The following is an 11,235-nucleotide window of genomic DNA, read 5'->3' as shown; positions in this document are numbered from 1 at the left end:
GCGAGGACAGGGTGCGGCAGGGGCGGCTGCCGGGTTTGGGGGCTGGACCAGGGAGAGCCTCTCCTCTGGCTCCGCCGCTTGGAGGCTTCCAGGAACCCCGGACCCGTCTTGTGTCACAGCCGCCGGGGGTCCCCCTGGGAAGACCGCTATCTCTTTGGGCCTCCCGCGGCTCCCGGTCCCCCGGGAAATTCTCTGGGGCCTGAGGGTCGAGCCGTCTCTGCCGCCGGCTCTCGTTCTCCAGCCGCTGTGTCTGGCTTACCCATCACCAGCCGTCAGGACAGGTCACCCCGGGGCACCGCCCTCCCCCCGCCCCCACCCGCGGAGCCTCCTTCCGGGCAAAACCTGTGTGTCTGGGCAGGCGTGTTTCCTCTCTGACATCACAAAGCCCTGAACATGGTACACGAGTAGCTTCTGGGGGTCATTAATGTCAAGCTCAGGGAAAAAAGGAGTTTTTCTGTGCTTCCTTTTAATGTCCTAACCCGTCGCGTGCAGACTTCCCTGCCCTTCCCCCCCTTTCTCCCATCCTCGGGGAGTCCCCCGGGGCTCTCTGTCTGCTTCATTTCCTTTCCTTCCTTGTGAATGGGAGAGACCCGGGAACAGAGCCCCACCAGAGAACAATGGCCCCTTGGCCACACTGAGACCTGCAGCTCCTCAGGACGGGCCCCCTCCCCGGACTGAGCCATCCGGAACCCCGCCGTGGGGCCTGCAGAACCCCATGGGGGGGGGAGGGAGACCCCACGGGCGCCTGCGGGTTATCCCCTCTCGCCGTCCCTGGCGGCCGCGTGCTCCTCTGGGCGCCCCGCTCCTCTGGGCTTTCCCGCAGCAAGGGCTCGTAGGTTGGGTGTCGAGATCCTTCAAGTCTTCCAACGGGTTTGTCCCAAAGTTTTGGATTGTTTCAGAATTTACTCCTTCGTATTATAAACAAAGTTCCTTCTACACTTCACGTTGCGGTTGTCTATGGAGACTATCCAGGGACCTTGCTCCATCCACACGTTCGCGATAACAGATCCTTTGCCCAGGTTTGGAGCTCTTGCACGTAGGGTCGGGTTTTCTGCACGTCAGGAGTTGGTTTATCCTGCACCGTCTTTACGCCTTTCTTGTTCTCTCCTGTCCTTGTCAGCCTTTCTAAGAAATGCAGAATGCGGCATCCTTGTGTTGATCATAAACTCAAGGGCAAAGGTTTTTTTTAAATTTTAAAGATTTAAAAAAAATTTTTGACAGAGATCACAAGTAAACAGAGGGGCAGGAAGGGGGTGGGGGAAGCAGGCTCCCCGCAGAGCAGAGAGCCCGATGCGGTGCTCGATCCCAGGACCCTGGGATCATGACCTGAGCGGAAGGCAGAGGCTTCACCCGCTGAGCCCCCCAGGCGGCCCACCAAGGAGAAAGGGTTTCAATTAAGCATGATGGCTGTGGGTTTTCATATCAGATGAAGAAAGGTCCACTCGATATCAAGTTTGCTGAGGGCTTTTATCATCCACTGAGATTGAATTGTATCAAATTTTATCATCTGTTGAGATGATCCTATGATTTTTGTGTCTGATTCTATTCACGTCTTGAATGACTTTAATATTTTGGTGACCTCTTTCTTGAGATAGCATTTACCATATCGTATAATTCACCCATCGGGAGGGTCCAGTTCAGGGGTTTCTGGTGCAGTCCCAGAGTTCTGTGGAAGAGACCACCATCCGTGGAGCGGGAATGTCACCCCGGAGAGAAGCCTGGACCCGTCAGCTGTCAGCCCCAATCTCAGTCTCTCCCTGCCGTCAGCATCCATGAATCTCCTTTCCGTCTCCATCGATTGGCCTGTTTTGGACATTTCATCCAAACAAGCACAAGCACACAATAGGAACGCTTCTGTGTCCGCCTCTGGAAAAGCTTCTTAGTGTTTACATAGCTTCCATGACCTTGATGTCTCGATGATTGTAGGGGAGTTATCCTACGAGATGACTCATTTCCGTGATCTCAGGGCTATAGCCCTGGTCCCTAGTTGTCTGGTACCCAGCCCTAGCGTGGTGGGGGGAGCGTGTCCCAAACTACAGGAGTTCCATGAAAGAAAGCAGATGAGAGACATGGCTGGTTTGCCTCTCCGCGGGGAGTTGCAGGATACTTGTTTTCTGCTTCTGGGAACTGGATGACCCTGGGAGGAACAGACCGTCTCCAGGTGTGCGAGGCCCTGAGATGTCAGAGCATCATGAAATATAGAAAGCACAGAACATGACTAATACCTTCCCTTCCCCCCGAGGTCCGACCCCCAGGCCTGGTCTCCCCTGCCTGCACTGGGGCCCTCTTCACCCGGCTCAGGGACAGAGGTCGGGAAGGGATCCCATGGTCTCTACCTGTCCAGGTGAGCCTGAGGAGCCCACTGGTCCGCCCCGCCCCTTGGTGGCCACACCCACGTCCTGGTGGGCTGCACGGTTCTCAGTTGACAATCTCTATTGGGAACCCTCCAACTAGGCAAATGGGGTATGGGGCTACCCCCACCCACCCAACCCTCTCCCCAAAATATAGACACAGGTGTGAGGGCCAAGGTCTCTCCAGTTACACCAAGCAGTGAAGACATTTGCAAAGGCGCAAAATGAGACATTCTTCTCATTAAATTCCCTCTCATTTTTAAAAAGACTTTATGTATTTCTTTGACAGAGAGAGAGAGAACAAGCAGGAGGTGCGGCAGAGGGAGGAGGAGAAGCAGGTCCTGCACTGAGCAGGGAACCCTGGGATCAAGACGTGAGCTGAAGGCCGATGCTCAACCCACGTAGCCACCCAGGCACCACGCTCAAAGTCCCTCTGAAAAGCAAATGGAGTTATCTTTTAAAAACACATTCCATGTTAACATGGAATGGGCTGTGGGAGAAGGAGAGACTAAACAGAAACTAAATGAATTTGCAAACACCAAACCAGCCTTACAGGAAATATTGGAAGGGGTCCTCTGAGCAAAGACAGAGCCTAAATCTAACAGACCAGAAAGGAACAGAGACAACATACAGTAACAGTCAACATACAGGAAATCCAATGGCACAAAATTCATCTCTCTCAATAGTTAGCCTGAATGTAAATGGGCTCAGTGCCCCAATCAAAAGACACAGGGTATCAGAACAGATTAAAAAAACAAGACCCATCAAGAGGCGGTCTGCAAGAAACTCCTTTTCGACCCTAAGACACCTCCAGATTTGATGTGAGGGGGTAGGAAGCAATTCACCATGCTAATAGACATCAAAAGAAAGCTGGGGCGGCAGTCTTGATGTCAGATAAGTTAGATTTTCGACCAAAGACTATAACGAGAGATGAGGGAAGGACACTATCCTACTCAAAGGGTCTGTCCAACGAGAAGATCTCACTATTTTCAATATCTGTGCCCCTAACAGGGGGGCAGCCAATTATATACATCAATGAAAACAAAATCAAAGAAACATACCAAGAATAAACAATAATAGTAGGGGACTTTAACACCCCACTCAGGGAAAGGGATAGATCATCTAAGCCAAAGATGAACAAAGAAATAAAGGCGTTCAATGACACCCTGGACCAGATGGACATCACAGATCTATTCAGAACATTCCATCCCAAAGCAGCAGCATACACATCCTTCTCTAGTGCACGTCCTGGGTCACCAATCAGGTCTCATCCAGGACTGAGAGACTGGGGTCATCCCTTGCATATTTTTAGACACCAATGTTGTGAAGCTAGATCTCAACCACAAGAGGAACATTGGAAAGACCTCAAATACTAGAGGCTAAAGACCATCCTTTAGTAAGAATGAATGGGTCAGCCGGGAAAAAGAATTTTAAAAATGTCATGGAAACAAATGAAAATGAAAACACAAGTGTTTAAAATCTCTGGGACACAGCAAAGGCGGTCCTGAGAGGACAGTATAGAGCAATACAAGCCTTTCTCAAGTAACAGGTAAGGTCCCTGATACACAACCTAACCCTTCACCTACAGGAGTGGGAGAAAGAACAGAAAAGATAACCTCAGCCCAGCAGGAGAAGATAAATAATCAAGATCAGAGCAGAAATCAATGAAATAGAGACTAAAACAAACAAACAAACAATAGAACAAATCAAGAAAACTAGGAGCTAGTTCTTTGAAAGAATTAGTAAGATGATAAACCCCTGCTAGACTTACCCAGAAGGAGAGAGAAAGGACCCAAATTAATAAAATCATGAATGAAAGCAGAGAGATCACAACCAACACCAAAGAAATACAAACCATTCCAAGAACATATTGTGAGCAACTCTACGCCACCAAGTAGACAAGCTGGAAGAAATGGATGCGTTCCTAGAGCCGTAGAAACTACCACAACTGAGCCAGGAAGAAACAGAAAACCTGAACAGACCCATAACCAGTAAGGAGATGGAGATCTCCAAACAAACAGGAGCCCAGGGCCAGACGACTCCCCGGGGGAATTCTACCAAACATTTAAAGCAGAACTAATCCCTACTCTCCTGAAAGTGTTCCAAAAAATAGAAATGGAAGGAAAACTTCCAAACTCATTTTATGAAGCCGGCATCACCAAACTGTGCAAAGACCCCATCAAAAAAAAAAAAAAATTACGGCAGGACCAGACCTCACCTACAGCTGTGGCGTCCCCTGCATGGAGATCTTGACCAAGGTGGGCCAGGTGAGCCAGCTGTAAAGCACACTGCGAGCCAGGGACTGTCCCCGCCCCGCCCCACCCCTGCCAGCAAGCAGGGCTCCCTGCCCCCTCTCCTCCCACACAGGGCAGCCACACTGGCTCTGACTCTAGCCACAGAGCCCTCTCTGACACTCCGGGACCCCCGGGACCCAGCGGCCCCTAGCGCTGTAGGTGTCCCCGGACGGCGGAGTGGTCGAGAAGCGCGGGGCTCAGGGTCTGGGCTGACCCAGCTCCAGGGAGAGAGGAATCTCCCTGGACAGACCCGAGCAGCGACCTTGGGGCCCTGGTCCCAAGGTCCCCAGAGAGCCCCATGGGCCCTTGTTGGCCCTGATCCTTTCGTGGGCTTGTGGGGACAAGGTCGGTAGGTCGGACGGGAGTGGGACACGGGTGTTCAAGCCGGGAGCCAGACCCCGGGCCCGCCCTGTGTGTGTATGGGGGGGGGCACCTCCCGAGGAGCGAGCTGCCTGGTGGGCGCAGGCCTGAGGCTGCGGAGGGAGCAGGGCCCGGCGCCCCTTGGGTGGGAGTCTGGGCGGGCAGGGGGAAGAAGGACGAGCTCTGCACAGACTGTGGCGACCTGAGGCCAGCGGCACCCGCCTGTCACTCTGCTGCCAGCCCCATCCTGGCCCTTTGGGCACAGGCTCGGTCTCAGTCCATAATTTCAGGGTCTGGACGCTGGCGTCAGGCCGAGAGGGGAAGGGCCCCGGGTCCCTCCGCGTTGTCTGCCTGGAGGCCCCTCTGCGGGGACTGGGGAGGCGGCCTGGGCCGAGCCACCCTCTTCTGTCTGGGTGTCTGTGTGGCGCGTCTCGCAGAGAGTCTGGGCTCCACGCGTCAGGTCGGCTTTGCGTTCGACCTCGACAACACTTTAATGAATGTCAGCAGTCAACAGGGGCTCAGAACCAAGGGTGCGAGTCTTCCCCTGGGGACGGAGACCTGCTTCTCCTTCAGGGGAAGGCGGAAGTCCCACGGAGGCCTGGGCGCTAGCGTCCCCCACTTGTCGCCTCCACTTGTGCTGACTGCAGGTGTCAGCGCGTTTCCTGAGCTTGGGGTCTTGAGAGGCGGGTGCTAGGATGCTGACCTGAGCAGCACCGGGGTTCCCGGACAGGGTCCCGACATGTCTGCCTGGCCTCGGCCAGTGCCCTATGGCTGCCAGGTGATCGCTGGAGTCCTGGGCTCTGGTGGCCCTGGCCTCCTCCTGTGGGGGAGGGGAGGGCGGAGCCCACTCCTCGTCCCTGCTGTGCCTAGGCTGGGGTGACCTGTGGTCCCCAGTGCTGCCCTAGGTGGGAGTTGTGTCCCCATGGGGCACGCCCAGTCCCCAGGCGGACACAGAGAGTTCTCCGTGGACTTCACCAGCTTTGGGTCAGAACTCAGGACTTCCCGAGGCCATGGGGCCTCAGACCCCTCAGTTCTCCTTCTGGTCATTGTGGGTGTGGGGAGCCTGTGTCCTCTCTGCTCCCCCGGGCCTGAGGTCAGGCCAGCGGAGGTCCCTCTAGGTCAGTGACTTGTACCTCCTGGCGAGGGTGCCATCTTCTAAAAAGTCGAGAGTGAGGAGGCAGGGCACCGTGCTGGCTGCCCAGAGCCTCTCGGCCCCCAAGCTCTTCCCCAGAGGCCTTGGGGAATCGACGTTGTGCGTCGAGGAGACGGTCAGCGGGGCCCAGGCACGTGCAGGGCCCTGGGGCTGCGGGCTCTGCACTGGCCCACGGGTGTCTCGGCTGGGCCGGTCCAAGCGCACACAGGGGCAGGAGCTGCGGAGGCCTCAGGGCAGGAAGGGTGTCCCGGGCCCTACCGCGTCCTCCTTCCTGGGCTGGGGAGACCTCATCCCACGAGACGCAGAGACGTTTTGGGGCCTGGTCTGGGGTGTGGCCACACGGGTGGCCCTGGCAGGGGCTGAAGGGAAAGGGGCCCATGGTTGTGGCCTCGAGGCCATGTCCACAGGCCCCTGCACACCCCCCTGGTGTCCTGGGAGGTTGGGGAGGGAACTGCATCGCTGCGGGGGCAGCTGCGACAGAACCGGGGTCCCAGGTGCTCCCGGCCGCAGGGGTGCAACCAAGGACTGCATCGACCTTCCCTCCCGCAGCGGCTGCTCGGCCTTGATCACGGCCTGGCGTGGAAGGGGTCCCGGCTGCTCAGCGAGTGTGGCTGGGCCTGGGGAGGCCAGACCCTCCGCTCCGGAGAGCGTCTCCAGGGTAGGAGCAGGGAGGAGGGCCGTCGGGGCTGGGGACATCTGCTCCTGGCCCAGGGGCATCTTGGGGAGCTCCTCAGGGCCGGCTGCAAAAAGGCAGACTGGGTCAGCGTCTCCAGCAGGCTGCGCCCCCAGGCCGTGCTCCCGGCTCCCCGGGTGTCCACCCTGCCCTGCCCTCACAGCTCATCCAGGCCGCGCATGCCCCGCCCCCTCGGGGAGCACCCCGATGCCCGGGCTGGGCCTGGGTTCCCTGAGGTTGGAGCAGAAGAGCAGAGGGTCAGAGACACAGAGGAGGGCCCCCGGGGACTGGGTCCACTGTGAGCTGCCCCAGGGGGGCGAGGCGGGAGGGGACGGGGACCGGAGCCCACCTGGCGGGGGCAGGTCGCACTTCCTCCGTCGGAGATGGGCCATGGAGGCCCGAAGGTGTCTGAGGACGGCCTCATCCTCCAGGGCCCAGGGCTGGGCCAGGGTGTCTTGAAGGAAGCCCTGCAGCCCTTCCAGGGGCAGCTTCAGGAGGCGTCTGGGCAATGGGTGTGAGTCAGAGCAGAGGGGCGCCTCCCCACCGTCCCAGGATCCTGCCCGGGACAGCGGTTGGGCGTCCCGCTGTTCCCAGGAGCACCACGGGCAGAGCCGCGCAGGAGAGGCCCCGTGGCCGCTGCTCCTCTGCAGGGGCCCCCCCAAGCCACGGCCAGCCAGTGTCCCTCCACCGAGGCCTGCCTGCTCCTCGCCCCCGGGAGCAGTGGGCCATCTCCCCGGCCCCCCACACCTGCATGGGGCACCCCTGGGCTCCCGCGGGGTCCCGTACTGCGGTGCAGCCTGAGGACGGTGTAGGCCATAGCTGTGCGGACGCGCGCTCCGTCCAGCATGTAGGCGTCCCACAGCATCAGGGTGAGCACGAAGGGGGTCTGCGGGGGAGCGGGTGTGGGGGGAGCCGCCTCAGTTGGGCCCAGGGGTTCTCCGCCTGTGTGAAGGCCTCCCGTCCGCCCTGCCCCTGCTGTCCCCCTGGCTGCGTCCGACGGGGCTCTGCAGCCTGTCCCGTGGGTGTCCGCCTCCTGGGGAAGATGGGCTCCCGACGACCTTGGAGTATGCAGGACGGGTCTGGAGCGCGAGCCTCCGGCTCGGGGCCTTCGGGGTCGGGCCTGGCTGGTCTGGAGCGTGAGGCTGAGCTCGGGCTTCCCCTGGGCCCGGGGCCGGGAGCAGGTCAGGGACCAGGTCTGCCCGAGGGCCTTACCCGGCCGACGAAACATTGCAGAAACCACTTGGGGGTGTACAGCCCCGCGCTCAGCCCTTGCTCATCCTGGCAGAGGGACACAAGGTGCTCGGGGCCCAGCCGGCAGCCGCACGCCACCCGCGCAGCCAGGGGGACACACTCCCCGCGGCCACGCTCAGCCCCGAGGGTGCCCTGGGCCCAGCAGGAGACAGAGCAGGACCCCGGGCTCTGGGCAGCGTGGGCAGGGTTCTGCGGGTCCCCTACCCCTGCCCGGGCCGTGAGGGCAGGGCCTCCGGGGACCGTCTACTCGCCAGCTGTTTCCTCAGGCCTCTGAGCTCCTTCTCCATGATGCTGTCATGATGCCGCTGGAAACGGGCCAGCTTTGGGAATCCCGGAGCGAAGAACCCTGAGAAGGCCCCAGGCACCCCACCATCAGGGCCTTGCCCCCAGCAGGTGGGCGGTGGGTCTGCCGGGGGGCTCCGCTCCCATGCCCCGACCGGAGTGTGTGCCCACAGCCCGCCCAGCGCTGGCTGCGCCCGCTCGTCCGCAACCGCAGCAGAGCCGTCCAGGCCTGGGAGCCGGGCCAGGGGTCCCTCCTCCTCACAGACCCAGCTGAGTGGGTGGCCGGGCTGAGCACCAGGCCCGTCGGGCCCAGCACACTTCCGCGGTGGTCGCAGCAGGGGCAAGGGGGTCCCCAGCCCTGAGGGGCAGAACGAACCTCCCACGGGGAGGGTGATGGGGTGTGCAGGCCCAACGCCTGGGCTTGGGTGCCGGACTGAGGGTCCAGGGAGCGGGACATGCCACCGCCAGGGCTCCATCTGGCCGTGGGATGCCGGGGGGCCCGGCGGGCAAGCCGGCTGCCAGACCGGGGGCAGAAGGCCCCGTGGGAAGGCGAGAACAGTCTGCAAATGCTGGGGCCAGTGGCCATGGCTACAGACGCCCTGAGGGGGCCGCGCCCTTTGCCGGAGGGGAGGCGGGCTGGCTGGGGGTCCCGGACTGCCCCGCCGCTGCGGCCGCCCTGCAGGGACGGAGTCCTGAGTTCCAGGTCCCGCCCAGGCGCCCTGCAGGCCCCCTACCGTGCATGGCGTGGGTCTCCAAGCTCATCAGCTGGGCCAGGGCCCAGAAGGCGTCTTCCTCACGCAGGAACATCAGGAGGAGTCCCACGATGTCGCTCATCCCCTGACAGTAGCCCACCTCCTGCAAGAGCCAGACCCCATGGGACGGGGCCACCGCGCTGGGGAAAGGTCAGGACAAGGGAACCGCCCTCCCCGCCCAGTCCCGATCCTCCCACGGGCTCCTCAGGACCCAGCCCCGAGCGTCAGCACCACAGCGGTGCAGGCCAGAGCCCCCCCAGCACCCAGCCCTCAGGGACTCAGGGGCCGTCCCTCCCCGCACTGAGGTCTGCACCCCAGCCTGGCCTCAGGCCTAGGGTGCAGGGCCCCTCGCTTGCGTCTCTGGGGCCATGGGAACTGGAGTCCCAACTAGGAGTCCCGCCTGCTCAGGCGTCCTGGGGACAAAGGGCCCCCGCGGGGCAGGAGGGCCGGCGGCAGGGACACTCACGGGGTTGTAGACGGGATAGGCCAGGAGGACGTGGAACAGGCCTCGCTGCCGGGGGACGGGAGAGCGGGGTGGGGGCTCTGGTCTGCCCGAGCCGCGTGGGAGCCCCCGAGGAGCAGAGTGCAGCCCCAGGGGACCCGCGGGCTTCTGCGAGGCTCGGGGCGGGACGCGTGCGGCGGGGGATGCGGGGGGTGAGCATGGGACCGGGGCGGGGCCGGGTGGCATTTGGGGGTTCGGGGTCCTGGCCATCTTTACACACAGTGGCCACTGTGGGAAATACAATGCCAGTCCACGCAGAATCACACCCAGCGGGCAGTCCCCTGACCGTGTGCCCCTCGTCCGCCCACGTGTGTCCTCGCCCGGCCGAGTCTGTGCTGCCCGGCCCCAGCTCCCCGTAGTGGGCCCTGCCACGTCCGCCCTCTGGCTCGGCTCCCTCCTACCGGCCCCCGCCAACCTTTGGGTTCCGCGCACATGGCTGCCCGCCAGGCCCTGGCCCGATGCCCTCCCATCGCAGCAGCCCCGGGGGGGGGTAGGGACCCCTGGGTCCTCCTCCCACGTTCACCATGCAGCCGAGACCACGTTTGCTGCCGTTCCTCCCCCTCTCCTCAGAGACCCCGCGTCCCCCACCCAGAAGCCCCCTGGGTCGCGCCGGACCCCCGAGGAGCTCCCGTGCCCCCAGAGCCCTGCTTGTCCCCCAGCCTCACCCGACGCCATAGCGGTCCCGGAACATGATGTGGTTCCTGTAGGTCCGGTTCACGTCCAGGTCGATTTGTCTGATGTCTTTGCAGGACAGTTGGGCCCGCTCCTTCACTGTCTGGGGGCAGAGCCGGGGAGGAGGAGCCAGCATCAGGGCACGGAACCCCAACTGCCACCAACTGTCCCCGAAGCAGAGAGCGTCCCGAGCCGCCCTGGGCCGTGTCCTGCGGACACCTCCTTCCTTCCCTGGTCTCTGAGGCGGGGCCCCCCCCAGGAGCCCACCGTGCCCGGGATGACAGGGATCGTGTTCAGCAGGCCTGGGCGCCGAGGACACTCCCGAGGGTCAGCCCGCGGGTCTCCCCTCCCCCGCACGGAGCCCTGTCCTCCTGGATGGAGCCCCAGCCAGGCCCTGACTAGCCTCTCCCCGCGGGGTGTCCTCGACTCTTGCCCAGGCCTCCTCCAAGGGCCATCCCTCTGCTGAGGGCGCAAGGGCTTACCTCGTACAGCCCCTGGTGGGTGGACTTGACCTTTGAAATATCGAGCAGCAGGGCCCACACCTGACCCCTGACCTGCAGGGGACGAGGCCCTGAGCTGGGGAGGGACCCCTTTATAGAGGCGCCGACGCATCTGCAGGAGAGAGGGCAGTGCCGGGACCCAGAACCAGGCCCGCCCCGTCAGGCCTAGGAGCAAGAGGCATCCAGAAGCTTTTGGCTTTGGCTCCGTGGCGTCCCCGAGAGGCTGATCTCCTCGGAGCTGGGCCCCGTCTCCCACGAGGAAGAGGGCACTGGGTCCTGACCCGTCGCTTCCTCTGCTGCCGGCTTGGAACTGGGGAGGCTTGGGCTCTGCCAGCAGACTCGCCCCAGACAGGGGCACTCCCGTGGGGTTGGGGTCCGGGGGAGGCAGGGGCTTCGCCCCCACCCCCATGGGACAGATGCCGTCTGCGGGCCCCTGGCACCCACC

The 11,235-nt window shown here is 61.8% G+C and overlaps 1 protein-coding gene across 5 annotated transcripts; it reads right to left on the bottom strand.

The window, feature by feature from the left end:
* Positions 1-2,650: 2,650 nt before the first annotated feature.
* On the bottom strand, positions 2,651-10,838 carry LOC309840885 (uncharacterized protein). 5 transcript variants are annotated; one of them, XM_082683405.1, is made up of 6 exons: positions 10,773-10,838; positions 10,284-10,393; positions 9,099-9,219; positions 8,044-8,428; positions 7,181-7,717; positions 5,381-6,898 (listed from the first exon to the last, which is right to left on the bottom strand). In XM_082683405.1, the coding sequence occupies exons 4-6, from the start codon at positions 8,057-8,059 to the stop codon at positions 6,387-6,389; spliced, it is 1,065 nt and encodes a 354-aa protein (XP_082539531.1). In that variant the 5' UTR covers positions 8,060-8,428; positions 9,099-9,219; positions 10,284-10,393; positions 10,773-10,838; the 3' UTR covers positions 5,381-6,386. The 5 variants fall into 5 exon arrangements, 3 of the variants coding, with proteins under 3 accessions (XP_082539531.1, XP_082539533.1, XP_082539532.1); XM_082683407.1 differs by lacking the exon at positions 10,773-10,838 and adding an exon at positions 10,690-10,733 and having other exon boundaries at positions 10,284-10,389; XR_014298848.1 differs by lacking the exon at positions 5,381-6,898 and adding an exon at positions 2,651-2,784 and having other exon boundaries at positions 7,181-8,428.
* Between the last annotated feature and the right edge of the window lie 397 nt (positions 10,839-11,235).

The sequence above is a fragment of the Mustela nivalis genome, assembly GCF_964662115.1.
Source record: "Mustela nivalis genome assembly, chromosome: 9".
Lineage (NCBI taxonomy): Eukaryota > Metazoa > Chordata > Mammalia > Carnivora > Mustelidae > Mustela > Mustela nivalis.
Note: the sequence above shows the minus strand (reverse complement) of the source record. Positions and strands in the feature narration are given on the sequence as shown.

Excerpts from the sequence above, each read along its gene's own strand:
- LOC309840885 (XM_082683405.1), bottom strand. Across the intron at positions 6,899-7,180 it reads GTGCGACCTGCCCCCGCCAG|CCGGCCCTGAGGAGCTCCCC; the intron begins GTGGGCTCCGGT and ends GCCTTTTTGCAG.